The sequence below is a fragment of the Periplaneta americana genome, chromosome 1 (genome assembly GCF_040183065.1).
Source record: "Periplaneta americana isolate PAMFEO1 chromosome 1, P.americana_PAMFEO1_priV1, whole genome shotgun sequence".
Classification (NCBI taxonomy): domain Eukaryota; kingdom Metazoa; phylum Arthropoda; class Insecta; order Blattodea; family Blattidae; genus Periplaneta; species Periplaneta americana.
In genome coordinates this window covers 40,808,099-40,835,860 of record NC_091117.1, presented here as the reverse complement: position 1 = coordinate 40,835,860, position 27,762 = coordinate 40,808,099, and the positions used below count along the sequence as shown (strand labels likewise).

Genomic DNA, 27,762 nt, shown 5'->3' with positions numbered 1-27,762 from the left:
TCCACTGTCTCTGTTAAAGTTGTTTTTCTCCAGCTTGATCTCTATGGCCTCCTTGATTGTACGATCCCAGTAGTGGCTTGATTTGTTAATGACCTTGGTGTGGTCAAACAGTATTTTATGCTCCTTTTCTATGCTGTGTTGCGCCACTGCAGATTTTTCCGGGTAATACAGCCTCAGGTTCCTCTTATGTTCTTTGATTCTGTCTTCTATTGTGCGGCCAGTCTGCCCTATGTATACTTTGCCACACTCGCATGGAATCTTGTAAATCCCTGGAGTCCTTAAGCCCTGACTGTCTTTAACCTGACGTAGATGACTCCGGATTTTGCTCTGTGGCTTATGGATGGTTTTGATATTTACCTTCTGGAGGATTCTGCTTATTTTGTGTGACACGCTCCCGCAGAATGGAATGAAAGCTTTCTTTGTCGGTTCTTGCTTGCTGTCTAAGTCTATTGTGTTACATCTCGTGGTAACTTGTTTGAGGGCTTTGTTGATGTCTCTCCGGCTGTAGTTGTTTTGTTGTAGTGTTCTACGAAGATGGTCCATTTCTGCAGGCAAGTTGTTGATATCGGAAATGACTATGGCGCGATGTAGTAGACTAGTCAGGACGGACTTCTTCTGCGAAGGGTGGTGGAGGCTGAGTGCATTCAGGTACAGATCTGTGTGCGTCGGCTTTCTATACACGCCATGTCCGAGAGTACCATCTGCTTTCCTGTGTATGTGGATATCCAGGAACGGCAGTGAGCCCTCTGACTCCACCTCCATGGTGAACTGGATATTCGCGTGGATGCTGTTGAGATGTTGTAGGAACTCTTTTAGCTTGTCTTGTCCGTGCGGCCAGACCACGAAGGTGTCGTCTACGTAGCGGAAGAAGTGGCTCGGCTTGTGTGTGGCTGAGTCTAGGGCCTGGTGTTCGAAGTGCTGCATGTAAAAGTTAGCAATAGCAGGTGACAGCGGGGAGCCCATTGCCACGCCGTCGGTTTGTTCGTAGAACTCACTGTTGTACGTGAAGTAACTTGACTACTACTTACTTCACGTACAACAGTGAGTTCTACGAACAAACCGACGGCGTGGCAATGGGCTCCCCGCTGTCACCTGCTATTGCTAACTTTTACATGCAGCACTTCGAACACCAGGCCCTAGACTCAGCCACACAAAGCCGAGCCACTTCTTCCGCTACGTAGACGACACCTTCGTGGTCTGGCCGCATGGACAAGACAAGCTAAAAGAGTTCCTACAACATCTCAACAGCATCCACGCGAATATCCAGTTCACCATGGAGGTGGAGTCAGAGGGCTCACTGCCGTTCCTGGATATCCACATACACAGGAAAGCAGATGGTACTCTCGGACATGGCGTGTATAGAAAGCCGACGCACACAGATCTGTACCTGAATGCACTCAGCCTCCACCACCCTTCGCAGAAGAAGTCCGTCCTGACTAGTCTACTACATCGTGCCATAGTCATTTCCGATATCAACAACTTGCCTGCAGAAATGGACCATCTTCGTAGAACACTACAACAAAACAACTACAGCCGGAGAGACATCAACAAAGCCCTCAAACAAGTTACCACGAGATGTAACACAATAGACTTAGACAGCAAGCAAGAACCGACAAAGAAAGCTTTCATTCCATTCTGCGGGAGCGTGTCACACAAAATAAGCAGAATCCTCCAGAAGGTAAATATCAAAACCATCCATAAGCCACAGAGCAAAATCCGGAGTCATCTACGTCAGGTTAAAGACAGTCAGGGCTTAAGGACTCCAGGGATTTACAAGATTCCATGCGAGTGTGGCGAAGTATACATAGGGCAGACTGGCCGCACAATAGAAGACAGAATCAAAGAACATAAGAGGAACCTGAGGCTGTATTACCCGGAAAAATCTGCAGTGGCGCAACACAGCATAGAAAAGGAGCATAAAATACTGTTTGACCACACCAAGGTCATTAACAAATCAAGCCACTACTGGGATCGTACAATCAAGGAGGCCATAGAGATCAAGCTGGAGAAAAACAACTTTAACAGAGACAGTGGACTCCAGCTCAGTCAGGCATGGACACCGGCCTTAGACCAACTCAGGCCCTCTTACAATCAAGGTCATGAAGATCACGGACCGAGGACGGCAACCGATTCCAACCGGCGGAACAGGGCTCGCCGCCCGCCAAACTTCACGCAGGAATCCCGGGAGGGGCGGAGCTTACGAGCGATGACAATTCCCGGCCCCGGATTGGCCGATCCGCCAACCAATCCCGTTTCACCTGAGACAGACTAACATCTATATAAACTTTCGACTTTCTGTACGGACATCACTTCCCTGAAGATGGCTGCAGAGATAGCAGTCGAAAGCTTGGAGCATTCCAAAATCTTAACTCGGCTGATATCCCGCGAAAACATATTAGCGAACACTGTAGTCATTCCAGTACAACACAATTAAAACCATTTTTTTTCCCCCAATGAAATAAATAGTCGGTACAACAGTGTGAGAGATGTGTTGAAACAAGGGAAGATTATGTCGAAAATGATATATTATATATTATTTATATCTCGAATTGATGGTTAATTTAATTCCCGATTTACCACGAAAATCGTCTGTAGTTGCATTTAGATTGGCGACAGGCCATGACTGTTTGGCCAAACACTGCATAGAATTGGAATATATCAGTCCCCTAACTGCCCATTGTGCAACTCAAACCAAGAAATGGATTCGGAACACCTCAAAATCTGTGCTTCAGTGGCTGACCATGATAATATCTTTGAAAAATATTGGAGTGCAAGAGGTCAAATGACTTTACTGTCAAACGCCTGGCATTAGAAAACAACAACAACATTATTTCAAAAATTGAATTTGCTGTTACTTTCTGGAACACCCTTGTACACTGCCATGAATATGTGCATGGTTTGCCTCCTTTCTATCAATGACTACATAGCCTTCTAAATTAAGGCATTGCAGTACTTTGCCTTGGCAGAGCAGATGATGCCAAGATCCATGGCTGGAAGGCAGAGTCCACTCAATCTTCTATCAACTTGAGCAATGGTTCTTTACCAGAAGTAAAAAGGTGATCAGAGCATTATGCTCATCACACCAACCATTCTAGTACCGAGCTCATGAAAGCAAAAAGTTCTACTTACATGCTCTCCTTGTGCCTTCACCATATCTAAAGGGAAGACTTCTTTTTACCTATATATATCTCTCTATCTACCTATGTTAGTGTCACTTTTGACACTTGACTAGATTGAATCGTTCTATCGAATTTTGAAACTCGAAAAAGATAATCATGGTACTGGATGCATACGAGAAAACTTTGAAGAAGAGAGATGATACTGGGCATGCTCTGAATTTGTTTAAATAATTCCAGTCGTGCATTCTAGGATTCTTAAAGAGTTCTTTTATTAAATGCGTGTATATTATCGAATTGAGTTTGCTTAATTGCGAATTTTTAAGCATTATGTGCAAGGTATATTGTTGGGCCAAAAAAAAGTTCATTACACCAGGGAGTTCGTTATAACTGAGAATGTTAAATTGAGGATATACTGTATTTCTAGGAAATGAGACTTGAGTCCAAATTTCCTGGTCTACCATACTAGGTGTTGGTAGACCATCCAAGCAGATACACACACACAAACATACACAAAAAAATGAGCTATATGCTTCTAACGCGAAAACAAGCAAAAACATTCGAAATTAATTTAACATATATGTTCATAATAATAAAAGTAGATGAATATGAGGATAATTATGGAATTCACAACTACAGAAAATGGGAAAAAGATGATGAATATGACGACAATGAAACGAATGTTCCAGATTCCTCTGCAATAATTCACCCTCATCTATTCTGAGGAAACTATCTGTAAGTTGAAGTACCGGTAAATACAATATAGCCAAGTAAGTATGAGTATGTATGTGTGCACTTGAGTGTTTTAGGAGAAAGAAAACATTTCTTTTTGTGAGCAAAGAATGCAATTTATAGGAAAGCCTGATATTCGTCCTGTTATTACAATTAAAAAAAAAGAAGCTACATGCAATTGTCCTACCTGATTGTATCTAGCAATGTCCTTATGAAGAGTTCGAAGCATGATCATGGCCACCATGCCAGACAAGAAAAGTACAATCACAAGTGAGTTAAGAATACTGAACCACTGGATATTTGTGTGTGGCATCGACTCCAGAATGTAATCCCATCTTGATGACCATTTAATTGTATTGTTAACCTGTAATAAAATAAACAAGCTATAAATCCACATACATTTTTAATAATAAAAATGATGATAAGCACCAATATTACACTATAAAGTGATGATAGTACCTGTGCTGGAATAAAGGTGTGAGAATTGGACCTTAAAAAGAAGCGAGAATGGGAGAATCAAATGATCTGAGATGAAATTTGTTAGATCCCTTGCAGGCTACAACCGAAGGTAAAAAAAAGATATAGTAAAGCATCTTTTTAACTAATGTCCGAAGGATTAATTATTATTTTCTTAAATGCGAGTTTTCCTTAAAAGGGCAATTTCATTTAATATGAGCAATAAAGGATATGAGTAGAAATTAAAACACCCCTTGGTCATTTAACAACGTACATATTCTTAATGCCCAACTATTAGCAAACACAATGTGATCTTTTTACATAACCACATTAACATATTCGTAAGTACTGTATTTAAAATTACAATTTTTAATATGGCAATACACAACATTTCTAAAAGTAGTAGCAGTTTGACTTATTACCAATTGATGTATACTATGTACTCCCACTAGTACCACACTGGTGTGACTATACCTTACACAAAAAAAGATTATAAAAATTTGAAATAAGTTCGAAATTTCGCTAAAATGGGTTGTGTATTCGCAAATGCATTCAAACGTATATTTAAAATGCTAATGTTAAAACTAGGTTTTACAGAAAAATTATATACATTAAGTAAGAAACTGGGTATTTTTAACCTCAATGAAAATACATAGAACATCATCAGTAAAGGATGTCAGAAATGTATTTCCAAAATTATTATAACAGATGCAAATGTGAAAGGATGCCGATAACTGGATGGAATGACCAAATCCAGATGTATCCTGATGTCAGAAGACAACATAATGGTTACCAACAATATTTCTCATGGATTTTGGAGTCCCGCCATAAAACAAAATATTAACTAAACAAAATATACCGAAGGAGCATCAATCATGGGCAGTTAACATTCACAAATGCTAAAACAGAATGAAAAATGGTTTTGTCACACCTGCCTTTAAGTGGGTCCTTTTGTGCTTCATTTATCACTTGTCATGACAAGTGAAGTCTGATGAGCTAAGAGGTGCTGTGTAGCATTGAGTCATGTGATTTTAACAATCAACTCATTACAAGTGAAGTGCCCTCTAATCCCCATTTCTATGCTGTATGCCCACAAATTTTCTGTTTTTCTTTGTTTTTTGCCATTCATATAGGTCGTGCTTATATTAGTGTTTGCATTAAGATGATGTGATAGAACAAGGACATTAGAGAAAAGTATTCCATAAAGAGGCAAGAACTAGATTTATAAAGTGCATCATTATTTCAAGTAAGAAACAGAAAATGGCAGACCCTCGCGCACACACACACACACACACACACACACACACACACACACACACACACGTGGAACACCCAGAAGTGTATTTCTGAATTTTTTACTTTATTCTCACAGTCAGAGGTATAATGTTAATGTAAAATCTATGGAGTGCAATAAATTAAATGAAATGAGAATTACCTAACAACATAAATAACATGCAAGGAGAATTACACGAAGTAATCTTTGAAAAAAATGCATAATATAAGTTAAACACAAATCTGGAATGAATACTTACAACAAAATTGATTGCAAAGGTGTACGCTATCTGCAATTTTTGATCACGCTCCAGTTCACCATTTGGAATTTCCATTGGCTCTTTTGGATTGCAATCAGGCTTCTGAGGATCTGCATGTTTTATGCTTTTAGGGCTTACTTTAACAGCTGCAAATATAAATACATAAACAACATTTAAATGAACTTTACGAATCAGAACAAGCTATTCTATCAATAGTCTCTAAACACACACCTTCATCTCAAACAACAGAAATAACTAAAATGCTCTCTCAATTAATATCACTCAATAAAAGAATTGTATTTCAATGGATACCATCCCATTGTGGAATCCTGGGAAACGAGAATGCGGATGCTTTAGCAAAGAAGGGCAGCACTGCTACTTACAGACCTGTTACTAAATCTACGTATTACTCTGTGAAAAGATTTATTAAATCTACATACTTAGACTTCAACAAACAAAATTTGATAGCATAATCTCAAGGGAAAAAATGGAATTCTCTGCATCATAATCCACAGTTAATTCCCGATTTACCACGATTTAGATTGGCAACAGGCCATGATTGTTTGGCCAAACACCTGAATAGAATTGGAATATATCAGTCCCCTAACTACCCATTGTGCAACTCAAACCAAGAAATGGATTCGAAACACCTCAAAATCTGTGCTTCAGTGGCTGACCATGATAATATCTTTGAAAAATATTGGAATGCAAGAGGTCAAATGACTTTATTGTCAAATGCCTGGCATTAGAAAATAATAACAACTAAGAATCAATTTAAACATGTTACTCGTGAATTCTGAAAGAAGCATTTTTTTAATTTCCATTTTTTTCCAGCACTAAGTTCTTGCAGTACTGCATTCGATTTTTCATTGAACCGGAAACATTCCCTGATCTGGCAGCATTTACTGAACAGCTAGCTAGCTGATGGTAGCAAGTGAAAACAGTTTGTACTGCTCCCAACATAAAAAACTGTAAACTGATGGCATTTTTCAATATGAATATTAACTCATTTAACACATGCAATTAGCTTTGAATAGCTTAGTTTTCCGTAACTGTGGTCTGAAATATACAGGGACAAGTAGAAAAACCTGAATATTTTGTACTGGTAATGGCAGAGCCGAAAATGTAGCTATCACAGACATCATTGATATAATAAAGAGTAATACAGTCAACATGTATAAATACGCAGACGATACTGTTCTAGGATTGACCAGGAGATGTCAAGACACAATAAACAGAATACAACATTGGGCAATGACAATGACCTAACTATAAACTTGAAGAAAACTATCGTGATGATAACTACTGAACTAAGCAGACTGCTCCACAAACATGGAATAAAAACAATCCACAAACCTCCGCCGAAAATTAGGAATAAGGTCAGATCAGTAAAAGACGATCTAGACCTCAGAGTACCAGGGATCTACCGCATCCCATGTGAATGTGATGCGGCCTACATTGGACAGACTGGACGCACAATAACGACACGTCTTTCGGAACATCAAAGAAGCATCAGATTAATGCAGCCCGAAAAATCCGGATTGGCTGAACATTGTATTGAAAAAAGCCATAGGGCTAATTTCAATAACACCGAGGTTCGCGAAGTGTTCGGGCTATTGGGATAGAAGAGTAAAGGAAACCCTGGCAATAGCAGCGGAACGCGGTAACCTGAATCGGGACTCGGGTCTCCAACTAAGCGCGGCATGGGCACCAGCTATTAAATTTCTCACCGCCCAGACGACGGGCTGTCATCAGCGGAGGACACATAAGAACTCGTCCGCCGAGCCCACCGTGAGACCCAAGGTCATTCAGCCGGAAAGCACAAAGCAAGACGACACGTCGGCCGCGTTCTCGCCGCGGTCCGCACTAATAACAGCCAACCGGCACACAGCTCCTCGGCTGACTCCTCCCTCTGACACTATAAATTAAGGAGATGGGTACCCTCAGATATCATTTAACCCTGAAGATGAGGAAGATGAACATCCTCGAAATGTCGGTGGATCACCAACTTATGACCTGGCTAGAAGCCTGAGAAAATTTCGAATTATCGTGATGATATTTAGGAGAGGAGGAAAAATTGCAGCAGAAGATGGAATCCAAAACAATATGGAAGACCTAGCAATTGTAAATTCTTTTAAGTATCTAGGCATAACATTACAGTCCACTGGATCATCCTTCATAGTCCACATTACAGAAAGAACAGCAGTCACAAGCAGGAACTTTTACGATATCAAAGAACCCACCAAACTAGCACTACATACTGCCATGACCCTATTCCGAGCCAAAACCGAACCTGAGCTAACACACGGTACGGAACTATTCTGGAACACCTAACGATTTTTAAGAAGTGTTACGTATGTGTGTTGTAACTTTTTTTTTGTATGTCTCAAATTGATGCCTGATGTTTGCTTTGCAATCGCAATGTCTAAATTATGGATTGTTTATGTTTTGTTTACATTGTGTAAGCTAATTTATTTTTTCTTTTCCATTTGTCTTTATGCTTATTTTTTTTTTTTGTGTAAAACTATAGCCCTAGCATACATATGTAAAATAGGGCTACTCCCCATTGGAGATACAATAACAATAATAATAATAATAATAATAATAATAATAATAATAATAATAATAATAACCACCTAACGATTTCGGATCTAAACACCATGGAAGGAGTCAAAGCAAGATTTCTGAAAAGAATACTTGGAGCTTCTAAGTGGACACCTTCGAGACTAGTATACGGACTGGCTAGAGAGCATTCCTTATTGAAGAGCTTAGCATAAGACAGCTGTCATCTATTCCCACAGAGAGGAAACTGCTTAGGAAAAGAAAAGAAAAAAGAAATTCCCCAGGATTTCTACACAACAGATATCCAGCTATGGACAGGCCCAAACAACGAGATACACAGAGCTCTAGGAAGATTAGCATCACACAGTTTTCACCAAAAGCTATGTACAAAAAAAAAAAACTTTCCACGAACCCACACCTCAATGCATATGCAGCCTCTGTGATCGATACCACTTCAGTCAGTGCTTACAGAGTACAAATCGTTGACAGAATACAGCAAAGAACAATGACAACAAAGTGTGCAGAATCTGTACTCCTTGGAACTACAGTACAACCGGTCGTTCTCCAGCCCTGACGTTTCTTGTGACCGAGGGAGACAGTGTTGCCGATACGTATAGACAGAATGAAAAGTGTCACGTGCTCGCCGGCCGATTTTGTGGCACGGAATAAAAACTAATTCGAACGCATAGGCATGCCCATAAATCATTTTACATATAACTTAGATCACATCCTTCGTTAATATACACAGCTAGCGTAGATCACAAAAAAAAAAAAACTAATGTGTATATAAATCATTTTACACAAATGTAGATCGCATCTTTCGTTAATGTACACAGCTAAATAATTATAACAGAATAAAAACTAATGCGAACACATATGTAAATTATACATACACCTACAGTATATTACCATAGACTATGGGAATATCATTATCATTATAATGAAAGTGTACCAAATGAAACAGACTCTACTTTCCTTAGAATCTGTTAATACTCAAGTGGAAAGATGCCACACTTTTAACGGTTGTCTTTCGCAACTTCAAAGGGTCACAAACTCTATCTACCACTTTCATAACAGGGAGAAGAGGTTCTCCATTGTCTCGCTCCTTCTCAAAATATTCACGCAATCTGCATATATAAATTCATGACTTTGGCTCTTAAAAGAGCCGATTTTTTTCTTTTTCGATTCTGATGAACCACTGGGCATATTACTATATCAATAATAAAGTTTGCAGGCACCATGAATCGCTCAAGCACAAAACAACACAACTACTTCACCTGTACTATAACACAAAGAGCTAACAACTCGTTCGCTACGTGCTTTGCATAAAAAAAGAAGTGGCAACATTGCGCTAAATACATCAGACGCTCATAGCTGGTTGGTTCTAGCAGACAACTTTAACCTCTAGTGCCCGCCTCTCTCCCAGCATTGCAAACTGCAATTGAATTAATCTTCGCATATCAGAACTCAAGTCTTGTAACAGCAAATTACAATAAATTAAAAACATTACTTTAAACTGAACCAGGGTGTTTTAAGGTTAAAATTTAGCAGAATAGTTTCATTCACAGTGGAATTTCGAGGTTCTTTTCACAACTTCAAAACGCCACAGGTTGGCAATGCTGGTCACTATCTTTCTCTCTCGTTCTCTCTTCTCTTTCCAAGAGAAATGTCAGAGCCGGAGACTGGCCGGCTATAGTTTATACATGCACATTTTGTGAGCTATTTACTTATTGTTATGACACAGCCGAATTCTATTTTGAGGGGGAGGAGGGGGGACATTAAAAAATTATTAAGATTAAACAATTTTAAGAACAGAATGGCTTCCCCAGGTAAAGAGCCACACAGACTGCATTTTTACAGTGAAGAAAATAATAGAAAAACACATAAAATGTATGCATATTTTTTTTATTTGTATTAAACATTCTAATGCAAATGTGCAAGGATAATACAAACATATTCTGATCCATTTGGGAAAACATAAAATCGCTATAAAATTATATCAGTAGTGACACAAAAGTTATTTTAGTTCCATTATGACGTTAAAACACAGGAGGTTAGTTCAGGTTTTACATACAGAACAAGAGACAAAATTTGGGCTACCTGAATTTCCCAAATAACAGATACTGTATGATATGATACGATATGATATGATATATATTTGTTGCTAAGCGCTTACTTCTAGTGAGATGGTGCTTCACAGTTACAGATATAACATACTGCGCATACTCAATGCTTACTGAGCAGTATGTTACAACTCGAACTTGGAAAATTCAGATGTCCCAAATTTTGTCTCTGGGTCTATACAAAAGAATCAAATTGTCACTTAGCACTAATTGAACAAACAAAACAGCATATACTGCAAAGAAACTAGCAAAATGTATTTGTGGTTTACAAAATTTGAAAGTGTAACATCAATTCAACATTGTTTTAATCCTACAATTTGGAATTTCTCGTTAGAGATCTTTCCTTCTCCACTCTGTCCTAGAGTAGTGATCGACAGAATTTTTGTCATCACACTTCTCTAGCTGAAGAGGCGAATTGAAGCCGAAACAGAGAAAACGCAAAACAACAAATAGAGTTTACACTCTTGAAAATACAAGTTTGTGTTTTTACAGATCTTTGATCCTTTGATCGTATTGTGCCGTTCATGTTTCGGCACATTACCATTTACTTCCATTTTCTCTTGTTCTTTCTATCCTTATTATCTTTTTCTTTTGTTTAGTTCCTTTTTTCTTCTCATAGATGGCTTACTTTCTCTCACTTTTCTCTCTTACCGTATCCTCTGCTTTAGTTTGTTTTTCTTTCCTTCCTTTTATTCAAATGATGGACGTTGTGATTTTTCATTGGATGGGGAGAAGTTAATATTTAGCAAGGGGGCCAGTTAATATTTTATAATTGCGTTTGCTGATTGGTTAAGACCGAGAGGCCTGTTTATATTTTGGTAATAGTGTCAGTCTGGAAGTACGACTCATTGAGGAAAGACGTGTCGCGATGGGATCGCTGTAGTGAATGGTTCGGAAAGTACGGCCTCTGATGTAGATTGAACGGGGTTCAATATTTCTACAAGCAGGAGCGTAGCCGAGCTAATTGTGGGAACCAGCAGTGGAATTGCGGAGGTGATTTGTGTGGAAAGTGAGCCTTGGAATTGTACGGGTATCGAACTGGGTTCGAGAATCTTTTCAGGCAAGGGTGCTATCATTTCAGATTTAATACCGACGGATATTATATTTGTGCATTGTTTATCACAAGCTGTGATGTGACTTGGAACCAATCGGGTGATGAACAAGGTCTGTTATTTGGTTTTTTTCCTTCTTGATGTATCAGTACTGGGTTGGTGCAAATTGAACGTGAGAAACCAATTGTTGCGTGGACCGTGAGGGCTGTCCAAACAGAGTGTTACGGGTTCGATGTGTGACGAAAGATCTGGATATAGTTAGAATGTGGTAACCGTGGTTATCAGTTGCTGATAATAGTGATTGGGTCGCGAGGACGAAAATTTAGATATTGCGAGCATTGTAGTTGTATAAACATCGAACTGGGTTCGAGAATCTTTCAGGGAAGAGTGCAGCCAACTTGGACTAAATAACGGCGATATTAGATTTGTGCTTCGTTTATTTCTAGCTGTGATGTGACTTTTCAACCAACTGGAAACTTGAAGCAGTGTGGGTTATGTGTGAGTTATTTCTAAGAGTAAGATGTCAACAATGTGCAGTCTTTACAAATGTAAGGTAACAAACTATTTACTTTATTGATGTTATTTCTCAGTGACGAACATTTTAGTGTGAAGAAGCAGCAGCAGCGGCACTGTTTTGTGTGCATTCTCAATAAATGTTTTATTGAGGGAATGTGTGTTGTTACTCAACTACCTCGACAACCAGATTTCAATCCCGATCATAACGGTTCATGGCAGGGTTATTTCTATACTTTATTACAACCAAAAAGATTAGATAGGCCGAGAGCGCCTCAGTATTTGGTATTATCCTTTGCAATCTTTGGATCTTCCAAAGGCTTTGGCCTGTGATAAACAAAATGGGATGATATTCTTTGTTTTAATCATAAGGATGATGTTTGGAGAGCTTCGAATTACAAGCTAATAAGGTTATGGTTACTCTGAGGTTGTGGCTGATATTTAACATCCTGAGTTACATCATACATGAGAGAAATATAAACTGTATTGTGTAAGCAATGATGGCACATTGAGATCTAATGTAAGCAGAACTCCCGTTCTTCTAGAATGTATCTACAAATTATTGAAAAATAAACAACAACAGTTTTCATGTTACAGCATTTTTATTTTAAGTTTTCCCAAATGGATCACCCTGTATTATGAAATTACTTACATATGATACGCCCTCCATTTTGTCCAAAAGTACCTCCCCAGTCCTCATTCAAGCCATTGTGATATGTAATAACCAAGTCCACATGGTTGAATATATAGTATGTTTTGGGCTTGCTATAGAGTTGCTGCAAAGCAAAATGAGACAAATATTGAGAAATTATCTGTTGAGGCAGTGCTAGGATAACATGATGAAATCATATGCGTAATCATGAACTTCACTAGATGCATGACATCATGATACACTTGCTCCCTCAATATTCTGTCCACTGCACAGAAAACAGTAGAAGATTTAGCTCTTATCTGCTCCCACATATGAAATTAACTGCATGCCATGCAGGCTGCTACCCCAAAAATGTAATCAGCATTTGTTTATGCCTGTTTTAATAACAGATGCTTACAAACCCTGGTCTCTGTGATCACCAACACTTAAATCAAAGCATTTCTGTTTATAGAAAACCGAAATTCGTAATACACAAGACATAAGACAATTCCAGCTTCTTCACTTACAGCTTTGAATCGAACATGATGACTGTTCTAACTAAACCTCGTCTAATGTACAATTAATTAATAAAACCTGTCAGAGGACTGTGATCTTTTCAGATTCAAAAGTAGCCAGAAAGTCTATAGGTTTCAACAGAAGTCGAGAAATTCCAAATCCTAATAAAATAAGTACAACCACAAAACAAAATCAGAGTGTCTACCGAAAATATGAAACAAAAATTAGGTACTTTTTAATTACAACTTAATAATTATTACTCATGAATTACGATGAAAAAACCGTAATTACATTTCAGTCATCTTACGATCTGTCATCAGACTTCTTTCATAAGTTCTCTGATCTTCAGTTCAATGGACGTGCAGAAAGTTCTCTCCTAGCCTTCTAGATATATCAGGTTCACAGATCAGACAGACAGCAGTGTCAAGAATAAGTGAAGCAGAATGCGTAATTTCGTTACCCATGACTATTCGAGTCTTTTAGTTACTTTTTAACTACATAACTTAATAATTATTACTCATAAATTACGGTGAAAAAACACTAATTACATTTCAGTCATCTTATTTATTTATTTATTTATTTAATCTGGTGTAGTTAAGGCCATCAGGCCTTCTCTTCCACAACACCAGGAATACAAATACAATAGAAATAAACAGAAAAAAACACTATATACAAAGTAAAGCTACACAAGAAATAAAGAGAGAGAGAAAAAAAACACTATAAACAAAGTAAAGCCACACAAAAATATACACAGGATGCAGTCACACAAACTTTAAATGAGTGATTAAGTATCATAATTAATTCCATCCTAACTAATTAACTAACAAACAAGAAACGTGCAATTTTAATCTAGATTAAAAAAGAAAAAGAAAAAAAAAAACACAAATCAATACTTCTAGCAATACCTAAAAAACATTAACTAAGACAAAATTTTCCATTTAATTTTGAATTGTGATAAAGTCCGGCAGTCCCTGACGTCATTAGGTAACGAATTCCAGAGGCGAGCTATTTCTACAGTATAGGAAGATGAGTATAAAGACGTTTTATGATGAGGGATAGAAAGAAGTGCTTGATGTCTTACGATCTGTCATTAGAATTCTTTCTTAAGTTCTCTGATCTTCAGTTTAATGAATGCACAGACAACTTCTCTTCCAGCCTTCTAGATTATATCAGGGTCTCATATATAATTGCTAACTACCAACCACTGCAGTTCAGACAGGGGCGACAAGATTAAGTAAGTGAAGCAGAACAATATAACAATTTCATTACCCATTCAAGTCTTTTAAATTCGTTACTTTCGTTACCAATTGCTTAAATTAGTTACTTTTTGGTTATTTTCATCATCAATAGACACTTTGTATATATAGCATTACAATGGATATCAGTATGTTGTTAAAAAAGAAACAAACACCCTAAAAATCAGAAATCGGTTTCACAAACAGCTGAAAAAAAACAGCACATCACTCCTTTAAACTACATAAGGAAACTGCATAAGCAGCATTTCAATCCTAAGTGAAGATTAAAATATGAATCAGATCATACAAACACAAACATTTCTCGTGAAAAACAACAACTGAATAGACTACAGTGTATTTTTTTTATTTTATTGGGTTATTTTACGACGCTGTATCAACATCTAGGTTATTTAGCATCTGAATGAGATGAAGGTGATAATGCCGGTGAAATGAGTCCGGGGTCCAGCACCGAAAGTTACCCAGCATTTGCTCGTATTGGGTTGAGGGAAAACCCCGGAAAAAACCTCAACCAGGTAACTTGCCCCGACCGGGATTCGAACCCGGGCCACCTGGTTTCACAGCCAGACGCGCTGACTGTTACTCCACAGGTGTGGACACTACAGTGTATGTTGTCAGCAAACAGCTGAATACATTAAGAAGATTGATTACACAAACACAAAATCTTCAAGTCTGCATAGTTGAGGAAAACTGCAGTTTCAACTTTCCAGCCAAATACTGGACATTACAACATAGGCAAACAACTGCACCGCATCAATAATGAATCATAACGCACTGTGTGTAAACAACAAGAAGCAATGGACAGAAAAAATAGTAAAGGTAAAGGTGAAGATAACCCCATTATATGACACGAAGATGCTTGGGGAGAATGACCTCAGCACAGAATGAGGTGGTGTAGACAGCACCGTGCTCTGGTTGCCTTTTACCCCTAGAAATGACGCAGTACTCATTTTGATAGAGGCTGAGTGAGCATCAGGGTCATACTAGAAGTTTCGGTAATGAGAAAAAATCAGGATTGAACCTGAGACTTCTGTCTGCAGTAAGTTGCTCTACCAACTGAACTACCCAGCTGTCTGATAGAGAGAAATAATTTGCATGTATGTACTACATTAGCTGACAATTCAGAAATTGAATGATAATGGGAAGCAAAGAACTGGTAGATGAAGTTTGATCCAAAATAGCCACCAGTGAAATTAAAAACCAAAAATATTACTAATACTGTACTGTTTTAGTTATTTCTGTCACAATAAAACTAGATCCTCTTAAAGTACAAAACAATAATTTAATAGTATGTAGTGCTGCTTTATGGTAACTTAAAATAGATTTGCTTTGAGCCCATCTATTGCTCTAAAATTGTTTCTGAAACTTCAAATTTTTTTTCTTTTTTTGTTCCATATAATTTATTACTTACATTGATAGCACAAGAATCCTGCATTCCTCTTCTCTCTCTGACGTAACATCCCATTGGAAAGCCCGTACTGCAATACTGTCGACCGTCCTCCAAAGGGTAACACCATGTTACAGGCATATTATCTGCAAACAAATTAATCATACATAAACATTTATCAGCCTAATGAAAAACTAACATTTGGACTGAAGATGAAAACATGAACACAAGTGGAGGTGTGTACACCAATGATTAACACTTTTAATTATACTTTATTACAGGTGGCGTGGGCGGGGAGGTGAAGGAAACTTATCCATCTGCAGTCTCCAGGAAATTCGACAAAGCTATATTGGAGGTGTATGGTGCTGACGGTCTGGACCATAGTGACATCTCCAGTGGTGCAGATTCTTCAAAGAGGGACACCAATGAAACACATCCTGGTCGACCAGTGACCGCTGCAACACACCCAATGTCAGAGACATTGAGGCAGCAATCACCCACCCTACAGTCCAGATCTCACATCGTCTTTCACCTCATCAGTCCAATAAATAAATTCCTAGGAGTCCAACTCTTTGGTTTGGATGAAGAAGTGAAACCAGTCATGAGCAGGTGGCTATACACTCAGAAAAAGAAGTTTTACTAACAATACTGAATCTGATAACACAATGGGAGAAATGTGTCAAGAGACTTGGTTCCTATGTCGAAAAATGGGAAAAATCTGTAACTTTCTTGTGCATTATTTCGTTTTGCTTACCAATTAAATACCATACGTTGCCACAAAAAATTGTTGTGCATAACTTTTCGATCCTTTCTCCTATTTGATCTATTTTGTAAATTTTTATGATCATATGCAGCATTAAATAAAAGTCAGCAAGAATTTGTAATGGACCAGGCACACCACCCTGGAAAGTATCTTTGTAACAGGATTATGTAATACCCTTTCCCATTGTGGTTTATGTATGGCCGTTTGGAAATAGCAATCTTTACAAAACAGTTTTCCTTATACGTATATACAGTGTAGCCCATACCTTTAGGACACTCCCATAATAGCGTATTTTAGTTTATCTAATTCAATTCAATTCAATCTTAATGTATCCAGCTGTTTGCTGACAACATAAAGTCCACTATAGTCCACTGTAGTCTTTTCAGTTCTTGTTTTTCATGAGAAATGAGGGGTATTTTGATCGATGATCATTATAAATGCCTGTTGCTAGTAGCCAGAGTTGGGATGTGTCAATATATATTGCAGAGTTGTGCCTTCTGCAACTGGTACTGATGATTTTAATTTACTTCTTTTGTGGTTTATGGATGGACAGTATAGAAGAATGTGTTCCAGATCTTCATCATGATTATTACACCACAGACAAGTAGGAGTATCAGAATGATGAAATCTATGCAGGTACAATTGTGTGACAATATGACCTGTTCTGGCTCTTGTTAAAAATGTTGTTGTTTTCTAATGCCAGGCGTTTGACAATAAAGTCATTTGACCTCTTGTACTCCAATATTTTTCAAACATATTATCATGACCAGCCAATGAAGCACAGATTTTGAGGTGTTCCGAATCCATTTCTTGGTTTGAGTTGCACAATGGGCAGTTAGGGGACTGATATATTCCAATTCTATACAGGTGTTTAGCCAAACAATCATGGCCTGTTGCCAATCTAAATGCAGCTACAGATGATTTTCTTGGTAAATCGCGAATTACATGAATTAAAAATGTTTGAACATGTAGTTTATCTAAAAAAATATATAAAAATACGCCAAGATAATGCCACTGGATAATACCCAAGAGAATATCAGAGAAAAGGACAAAATAAGGCATTCACTTCTTGGAGAGGATGCACAGCACAATGAATTAAAAATCCACTCAGTTCAATACTAAAATAAACTGTAATTTGTTTAATTAAAATTCAACTCAATGCAAGATCATCAAACTAACAAATGAACTAACAAACTTAAAATAAATATTCCGAATGCCCCTTACCAACAATCCAGTGATGCTGATAATTAAGGCCCATGCCCTTTTTCAGTAATACCAGCTTCGTGTCATCATCTTTTTTACCTCCTGTGTATGTCTTTACACATACTTTTTCGCATGTCTTGTTCTCCATAAACTTTATCTGTAAAGAAAAAGACAAATTACTTAAAATTCTCCATATAATTATGTAGGGCAATACTTTCTCTTAGCCATATTATTGTGATGTACTAAAGTACGTAAGATAATTCAGTGCAGGAATTCTGCATTACCATATGATGAAGGATGGGTGGACATTGGACATTGTGCCACTGTCACACATTAGTGACACAGTGCATGAGGGTTGGCCAAAAAAGGGAAACTAAGAGGTGGAACTTAAACTGAAAGGATTCAATCCGGCATTGGAACTGGAATCCAGTGTGGATTAGTGGATAAAGCGTCAGCCAGAGAGAGTTTTTTTCCACTCCACCCATCCTTCATCTTATTTCTTATTCATATGTTAAAGTGAACTTATGCTAATGACTTGTAGAATTTCTGATTTTCCTTTTTTTAAGTACAGGGAGATAATTGGCCTATAACATCTATCCACATGTTTGAGTTAAGGGACATAATAGTAAACAAGTTAACGAAAAGGCAGATGCAACTGCTAAATTGGCCTCAGAACAATCCTTTTGCCATTTGCTCTATGAAGGGTGTACCCAATCTTATTTGTACTGACTGTACATAAAATGATGTTTGGCTTCAATACAGGTACTTCCACTGTTTACACCAAGGTTGGGCACCAAGAGCGGTTTCTACTCTCTCACGGGGAGCCACATGACTTCTTTTCTACCCCTTGCTTCCCGCCGAACACAGCACAGCATTGATGCCGTTACAGATGAATATTAAGCGTCCCCGTTTAGAGTTTGGAATCGCTCCCGGTGCCCAGCCTGGTTTACACGAATCCCAACTTAAGTTTATGCATGTCTTCTATACACCATGTATCAAAACTTTACGACTTTATAAACTTATAGAAATTTATGCCCATTATCTTACAGAAATGGTTAAGGTATCATTTTAAATCCAAACACGTCAAGTTTCTACCAAGCAGTTATTTTGGTTTGATGTGACTTCCGTTTGTGATATGGCAGACGTCCAACCTAAAATCAATCCTTTGCCACACACGAGCCAGTAGATCAGGAGTCACTTCTGCAACTGCGGCAGTAATTCGAGTTCTCAACTCAACAAGATCAGCAGATAAAGGAGGAACGTACACAAGATCTTTGACGAACTCAAAGGAAAAATCGAGGGGGGTCAGATCTGGTGAGCAAAGTGGCCATGCAGTTGGCCCTGCATGACCAATCCTACAACCTGGGAAATGCCGATCAAATAGCTCGTGCTGGTAGTAAGGTGGTGCCCCATATTGCTAGAAGTGAATGCGTCCATCTTAATTATCTTTGTCAATCTGTAGAATGAGAAACATTTCGAGCATTCTTGATACACCTCTACATTTCGAGCAATCTTGATACACCTCTATCACTTGTTACATTTTCGAAGTACCCGCCAAACCATTATATATAGTACATCAATCTCATGAGAGACATGTCTCGTTGATTTTCTGGAGCTACAGGTAAGCTCTTCCTGACTTGTTTAACAACAGCACCATAAGACCGCGGGCGACCTGGAACTTTGTCATGTCACATAGAACAACCAGTCTCAACAAAAGTTCTGTGCCAAGAGTAAATTGTAGGCCTACTTGGAGGATCTTTACAATACTGAGTACGAAAATTACGTTGCACTGTAGTCGCGGACTATATTTCGTGAAACCAAAACACACAGCAAGTACATTCTGCATCAATGAAAGTAGTCATTTGAACAGTAACTGATGTAACACTCTTGGTGTCTGAATTTGGCACAATGTGAGTCAAAACTTGATGCGTTTTGCTTTAAAATGACACCTTAACCATTTCTGTAAGATATGTGGATAAATTTCTGTAAGATTATGAAGTTGTAAAGTCCTTTTTGATACATGGTGTATAAAAAGAAGCTGGCTCCATGCAAAACATTTCACTAATATATCCACATATTTCGGCATCAGTAATAAAACATCAATCCTATTCAGGAGTCGAAAAATATGAAAATCACAGAGCAATAGGTCCAAAGTTCATGGTGAATGTGCAAGGACATCCCATTTGAATCAATGACGTGCATTTTAACAATGATTTCCAATGTGTTGTTTGGCGTTGTCCAAGATGTTGCAGTATCTTGCTGTGTTTCACAGATAAGCAGATTCGTCTTAGGAAAGCCAAGATAAACTTCGGGAGCAATAGAAAACCTGTTTCACATAGGAGATCTCTATACAGAAGCCAAGTATCAACCTTGTTAGACGCATATGCTGCTGTGTACATAAATCATGACATAAAAACAACATTACTACGGAATGCTGATTTCCCCTCAATGGGGAATCAGTGTTTTACAGAATTTGATGAAGACAACTACATACCGTATCTTTCTTCAGTTACACAAGTAGTCAGTTAAAATGAATGACTGCTGTTTATTAGAAGTTTGCCAATTCACCTTGAATTATCATCTATATTTAGGACTGGTTTGATTTAAACACTGTGAATCATTGTTCAATTCAGAAAAATACCTATGAAAAAAATATCCAAATGTCAGTAAATAGGCTTTCTAATCTCATACAGTACGATCTAAACTGTCGCTTATGATGGCTGAATACAATTCAGTCGTCAAGTTTATGTAAGTACCCGAAAATGAAGGAACTAAATGGCTGACAAGACTGGACATGAAGGAATCAGAAATTAAATTAACAAGACCTGAGACTGTTTCATTTGTCCTGCAGACACTTTCAGCAAGCTGACAGACTGAATGATTAATATATGTAAAGCTTCTACTTAGAGAACTAAGAGCAGGTCAAACTAAGCAGAGAACACCTAAATATGGTCTCTGGTCTGGACATTGTGAGGTGAAGGATCATTTACAGGAGATTATGAAAAGACTGGATCTCTATTATTGTAATGTAAAAAGGCAAACACAACTGAAAACGTTTAGTATATAGGGTGTGGAAGAATTCGATTCCCAAATTTCAAGGTGTCACAGAAGATACCGAAACTAACATTTTTTGTTACACAAGCATGGGTTCAAAAGATGTCCTGGAGACACTCTGACCATCCAAGACTCATTAGACTCATTATAGACCAAATACACACATAGTCCACATCATTTAAAGGGTGATCCAAAGTCGGGAATAAAGTTCCAAACAAACCACAAAGATGAACTCCCAAGTACATCACAATTTATTCAAACTATTATGGTTTTCATTCATTTACGTATCCATACTAAATAAAACGCTCAAAATGCTAGCTGTTTACTTGAACACAAAAGATGGCACTGTAGCAGACTCTGCCTAGTTCCTTCAAATGTGTAGAATGTTTCCTATAAAGTTGCAGGTGCCTCATTGAAACGAGCATCAAGATCCAATGCTGCAGACATCACTCTGGTGGCATAAATCAGATTTTTCATGTGAAGAGTTCCAGTTCACCACTGGACAACACTAATGACACTGTCGAAGAAAACAGTTCATGACAGAGTTCGATTCACTGTCGATCAACAAAGACTTGGGATTCCTACTCAAGCCTGATGGGTCTTAATGCTTCAAGAAGAGTTTCCCAACCCATGGTTGTTTATGGAATAATATTTATTTTTGTATTGTCTATGACATCTCGATCTATGATAATTAAACATTTGAGCATCAAATTTGTTTATATTATATGAATCCACAACTAAGGACTCTCAATTTTGGGAGCTGCTTTACAGAACTAAATCAGTCCTTCTAAGGCCCTTTCAAGAGTATAGTAATCTTAAATAAAGATGATAAGCTGTTCTGAGATTAAGACGGGTGATAAACTATCTAGAGCTTGAAGATAAATCATACTACCATGAGGTCAGTTATTTAAACCCATCCCCCTTTAATAATTTAATCTAATATACAAAAAAAAATTGAAATTTCATAAAGTACAGATTGTAAATTGTGAGGAAAACTAAGATCGTGGTTTTTGTATGAATAAATTTTTGATTGGAGCAAGAATTTTAACAAACAGCCATATTTTATAAGCATTTACCAATAATTCTTTTAATTTCTTAATATTAATAATAATTATTATTACTTACTTACTGGCTTTCAAGGAACCTGGAGGTTCATTGCCGCCCTCACATAAGCCCGCCATTGGTCACTATCATGAGCAAGATTAATCCATTCTCTATCATCATATCCCATCTCCCTCAAATCCATTTTAATATTATCTTCCCATCTACGTCTTGGCCTCCCTAAAGGTCTTTTTCCCTCCGGCCTCCCAACTAACACTCTATATGTATTTCCGGATTCGCCCATCGTGCTACATGCCCTGCCCATCTCAAACATCTGGATTTAATGTTCCTAATTATGTCAGGTGAAGAATACAATGCGTGCACTTCTGTGTTGTGTAACTTTCTCCATTCTCCTGTAACTTCATCCCTCTTAGCCCAAATATTTTCCTAAGCACCTTATTCTCAAACATCCTTAACGTATGTTCCTCTCTCAAAGTGAGAGTCAAAGTTTCACAACCATAAAGAACAACCAGTAATATAACTGTTTTATAAATTCTAACTTTCAGATTTTTTGACAGCAGACTAGATGATAAAAGCTTCTCAACTGAATAATAACAGGCATTTCCCACATTTATTATTTACAGTAGCATGCAAATTAATCCGAACACGACATATTTTTACATTTTCTGTCATTGTTGGCCTCACAGCTGCTCATACCGCTTTAATTGACATATGTAGTACGTGTAATTCCATTGTTGAAGGTCTGTCATTATTTTTTTTATAATATGTGACATTTTGCCTGTCGTTTTGTACTTATAAGCATTTCAGTTGTGTTGAAGACTTAATACTGCAATCCTGTTTACATTCTGTCGTCTTCACAAATGGATACAACTCCACGAAAACAGTCTAAAATTATAACATTAGCAGAGCATTCTTCTATGACACAGAGGCAAATTGCTGCAGAATGTCACATCGGTTTGGCTACTGTTAATTCGATCATAAAACGATACAGGGAGACTGGATCCATCACACCCCAGAAAAAAGGAAACTGTGGCCGGAAAAGGAAGATGTCACCTGCAGATGATCGTTTAATTGTCAGGAAAAGTAAATTAAATCCTAGACTAACTGCTGTCGACTTAACCCGAGAGTTAATGGCTACCACTGGGGCGAATATTCACATCACAACAGTGCGGCGTAGGCTTTTGGAAGCTGGACGAAGGGCTCGTAAGCCTATTAAGAAGAAAATGCTAACCCCTGTTATGTGCAAAAAATGCTTAATGTGGGCAAAATTACAGCAACACTGGACAGTGAATGACTGGAAGAATGTACTTTTTTCCGATGAGTCTCATTTCGAGGTCCACGGCCACCGTGTTTCTTACGTATGGAAAGGATCCGAAAAAGTAACAGCAGCTCATCTCCAACAAGCACCCAAATACCCCCCTAAAGTAATGTTTTGGGGTTGTTTTACACATGAAGCCTGGAGCATTAATACCTATCAAGGGAATGATGAATTCTGACAAATATATCCACTTATTGGAAACCAGAATCGTACCCCAGCTGCAAAAATCATTTCCGGATGGCAGAGGTGTGTACCAACAAGACCTGGCACCATGCCATACGTCTCGAAAAACTACAGAATTCTTCAACAAGAAGAATATTCAGGTACTCCCCTGGCCAGGCAACTCACCCGACATCAACCCCATTGAGAACTTGTGGTCAATTTGCAAAAGAAGAATGCAAAAAATGGATTGTTCAATAAAGGAGAAGATGATTTCTGCCCTCATTGGTGTATGGTTTCGCGATGAAGAAATGAAGAATATTTGTGGGAAATTAGTGGAATCCATGCCAAATCGTCTCAGAGCTGTTATTAGGTACAAGGGAGGCCACATAGATTACTGAGGTATGTCTTAGATCCTTTTTTTATCCCGTTTGAGTGTTTTTGCATAAGTAATTACGTTGTTCGGATTAATTTGCACGCTACTATATTTATTATTATTATTATTTATTTATTTAATCTGGCAGAGCTGAGGCCAGTAGACCTAATCCGCCCAGCCAGACTCTAATTCTAATTGAATACAATTGGGTTACAATAGTTATTACATAATATAATAATAATATTAAACTGCCCCCCCACTGAGGGTACCCCTTACGGACTCAGTATATCCTCAAAAAAATTATTATACATATGTAAACATAGATATTAAATTTTAAAGAAGGGAAACAAAGAAAAGGGCGTGAAAAATTACAATTGCTATTAATGTGGCACCATGTGATTAATTAGGATTTGGCAGGATTTTTTTAACACAATTATCACAATGTCATCCCTCAGAGATGTTGGCAGAGCAAACTGCCATCGAAATTCTTCGAAAAAAGCTGGTATAGTCCCTCGAGCACCAATGAGCAAGCCGAATCTAGACCGTAAAACAACATGAAAGTGAATAATGAAAGTAAAAGTAAATAATTATTTGAGGCGGTTATGTTTATAATGTACGCTGATGTCGCTATCAATTTGAAAATAAAGGACCAATGAGCATGGACTCTTCGCGTGTCATGAGCCAATTAGCCATTTGATTGGCTAATGAAAAATGAGATAACCTATTGAGCATATAGAAGCCTTGGATTTGCTTCACCTGTCATCTGAGAAAATGACAATCTGTTTCAGTGTTCTGGTAAAGTGCTACCATCTATTGCCAAACTATTAAATAATAGGTTAATTTTATTATTCATTTAGAAAGATCTATTAAACATTAAATTAGCAAATGTCCAATTTTTGGACTTGCACCACTTGCATTCTGAGTGCCGCAATTACTTCAGGCCAACCTTTGATTTTACCACTTCAATGAAAATGATTTGGCATATCTGACTTCCTAAAAAAAAATTACGTTGTTTCATCCCATTTTCTGCATTTGAAGAAACATTTTACTACATACAGTAATTCTAGCTATTCATAAGACCTGGTAATTACAAGAAAAACCATTCACTTCAACATCTGGTGTCTGACAATGCCATATCTACACAAGCCAATGACAATTGCTCTGTACATATGTGAAGAATGATTTGCACAGGTGCAACTACAGCTATGGGAAACAGTAAATAATAAACGACTACATCTAGAAGCAGTTTTCAATAAGGCACTGTGCTAATGAAATTTATGTGCTAATAAAGGATATAGCTTCCATTCAAAAAAAGTTACCACAAATACTCTATAATGCTAATATTGTTCAAGGTTCTGCAGATTTGGTAGTTATTATTAAAAGTGCGCATTTTTTATTACAAAATTACTGATTTTATAGATAGGTTGCGAACTGTGATGAGTAAAACCAGAAAAATAAAAATTGCGAGCTTTAAAATACCTGATATGGAGATGGTCTGATTCTCTCTCCAAACACGACCTGACCAAGATTCTCAACTGGTGATTTTTGATCATCTTCCCTCAAGCAGAAGTCAAAACTGCAATAAAGAGGAAGACATGAAAAATGCTTATCCTATAAACATTCAAAGGTATAAACAGTGTTGATCTAATCATTAAACATAGCATGTTACTTCTAGGTCTCTATGATATAATACTATAATTATTACATAAATTAACTTTCTTTCTGCAATAAAACCAACACAATGCACAACTAGGAATGCAATTTCCTTCTATAATTTATAGAGATAGATAGTTTCTTATTAACATAACTTCAAAAAGGCTGAAAACAAATATAAAATAATGCCAAGAAATGTAACAAGTTAAGGACTATCAGCCTTATATCACACTTGGTGAAGATTCTCCTACAAATACTGAATTGACATTTATATTTTAACATGGAAGAACAGTTGGAAGAAGAGCAGTTTGGCTTCAGGAAGGGAAAAAGTACAAGGGATGCTACGAATAATCGGCAAAAGACAACTCGAGAAAAATAAAGAAGTATTAATGTATAGTATTTGTAGACCTAGAAAAGACGTTTGACAGAGTGGATTGGAATAAGTTGATGGAATCCTGAAGAAAATAGGTGTGGATTGAAAAGAGAAGAGGCTGTTCAGTAATCTTTATATGAAACGAGTCAACGTAAGGATAGGGGAAGAAATGTCTGAAGGAAGTGAAACAGGAAGAGGACTATGACAAGGATGCTCATTATCATCTACCCTGTTCAATATCTACTTGAAAGATTGAGTGAAGAACTGTTTTCAGAACATGGAGGAACGATAGTAGGAGGAAGAAGAGTAAAGTGCTTAAGATTTACTAAGGGATATGCTACTGGAGCTAAATGACAGCTGTGCGCAGTATAGGATGAAGATAAATGCAAATAAGACGAAGACCATGGTCACAGGAAGAAAAATAAAGCAGGTATGCTTGCGAATTCTAAATGAGGCAGTAGAGTAAGTGGAGAGTTTCAAATACTTGGAGTGTACTGTAAGCATTAACATGAGGTGCTGCTAGGAAGCCAAAAGGAGAATAGCAATGGTAAAGGAAGCTTTTAATAGAAAAAGGAGCATGCTCTGTGGACCTCTAGAAAAAGAACAAAGGAAGAGACTGATGAAGTGCTTTGTATGGAGTGTGGCATTGTATGGGGCAAGAAACATTGACATTACAACGAAGTGAAAAGAAGCAACTAAAAGCATTTGAAATCTGGATATGGAGAAAGATGAAGCGTGTGAAATGGACAGACAGAATAAGAAATGAAGCTGTATTGGAAAGAACAGGTGAAGAAACAATGATGCTGAAACTAATCAGGAAAATGAATTGGTTGAGTCACTGGCTTGGAAGAAACTGCATACGAAGTGTGCACTGGAAGGAATGGTGAACAAGAGAAGAGTTCGTGGTAGAAGAAATCAGAAGATAGACGACATTAAGATATATGGATCATACGCGGAGACTAAGAGGAAGCCAGAAAAAAGGACAGATTGGAGAGTGCTGAGTTTGCAGAAGACCTTCATTTGGCAGAACTCTCTCGTGTGTGTGTGTGTGTGTGTGTGTCTGTGTGTGTGCGTGCGCGTGCGTGTGTGTGTGTGCGCGCGCATATATATTTTTTTCTACCACAATTTTTTTTTTACACACAGTATTCTTGAATTCAATGCTATGGCTAGATTTAAGGAACTGAATGTAATGAACTGAAGTTTTAATGTGATTATTAAAGATAATGTAAAGTACATAATTCATAGAAATATGTGACACTATGTCGTCATAATCTGATATTTGTAAGTGACTGATATTATGTCACAGCTGATAACTTATAAAACAGGAAAACAACTGTTGCAAAATTTCTGAAAGCTGATACTGCTATCTCAATGACGACAATTGAATCTATTTCCCAGAAAATTAAGAGAACAGGAAATCATAAAATATATGCTTATGCATATTATGCAGTACAACTATGTCGAGCTTATTTATTTTTTACACTGCTCGGTTGATATAGGAGAAAGTCATTGTTCATCTACTTAGATATAACACGCGGAGCAGGTCCTCTGCAATCGGCAAGCAGTAGAGCACGAAAGTCGAGGAGTAGAAACAGAAAAACATTACCATATGGGAATGGGTAAAAAGTTGTTAATTCATTATAAAAAGTGAATCTGATACATTAATACAAATTAATTTTATTTCCTAGAATATCTATCCCTAAAATACAATAATAAATAAGTGAATCCATAAGTAAATGAATAAATAAACAAATATATACTCGTACATAAGTAAATAAGTGTGTGTGAGTAAATGAGTGAATAAATAAATAGATAAATACATCAATAAATAAATACCGGTAAATATTACCATAAATTCTCCAGCAATATTCTTAATATTTTCGCCTTGAAAATGTTGAATAATATTTACGTTGTCAAAAATATTTAGG

At 37.4% G+C, this 27,762-nt stretch overlaps 1 protein-coding gene across 1 annotated transcript in view; it reads right to left on the bottom strand.

The window, feature by feature from the left end:
- TM9SF2 (transmembrane 9 superfamily protein member 2) overlaps positions 1–27,762 on the bottom strand; it is a 69,990-nt gene that overhangs the window by 23,705 nt on the left and 18,523 nt on the right. Inside the window, exons 3-8 of the mRNA XM_069818954.1 lie at positions 25,288–25,384; positions 17,861–17,996; positions 15,898–16,019; positions 12,739–12,862; positions 5,837–5,982; positions 4,036–4,212 (exon numbers count right to left, since the gene is read on the bottom strand). Of these exons, the coding sequence (XP_069675055.1) occupies positions 4,036–4,212; positions 5,837–5,982; positions 12,739–12,862; positions 15,898–16,019; positions 17,861–17,996; positions 25,288–25,384 (802 nt within the window). The remainder of the gene's footprint in view (positions 1–4,035; positions 4,213–5,836; positions 5,983–12,738; positions 12,863–15,897; positions 16,020–17,860; positions 17,997–25,287; positions 25,385–27,762) is intronic.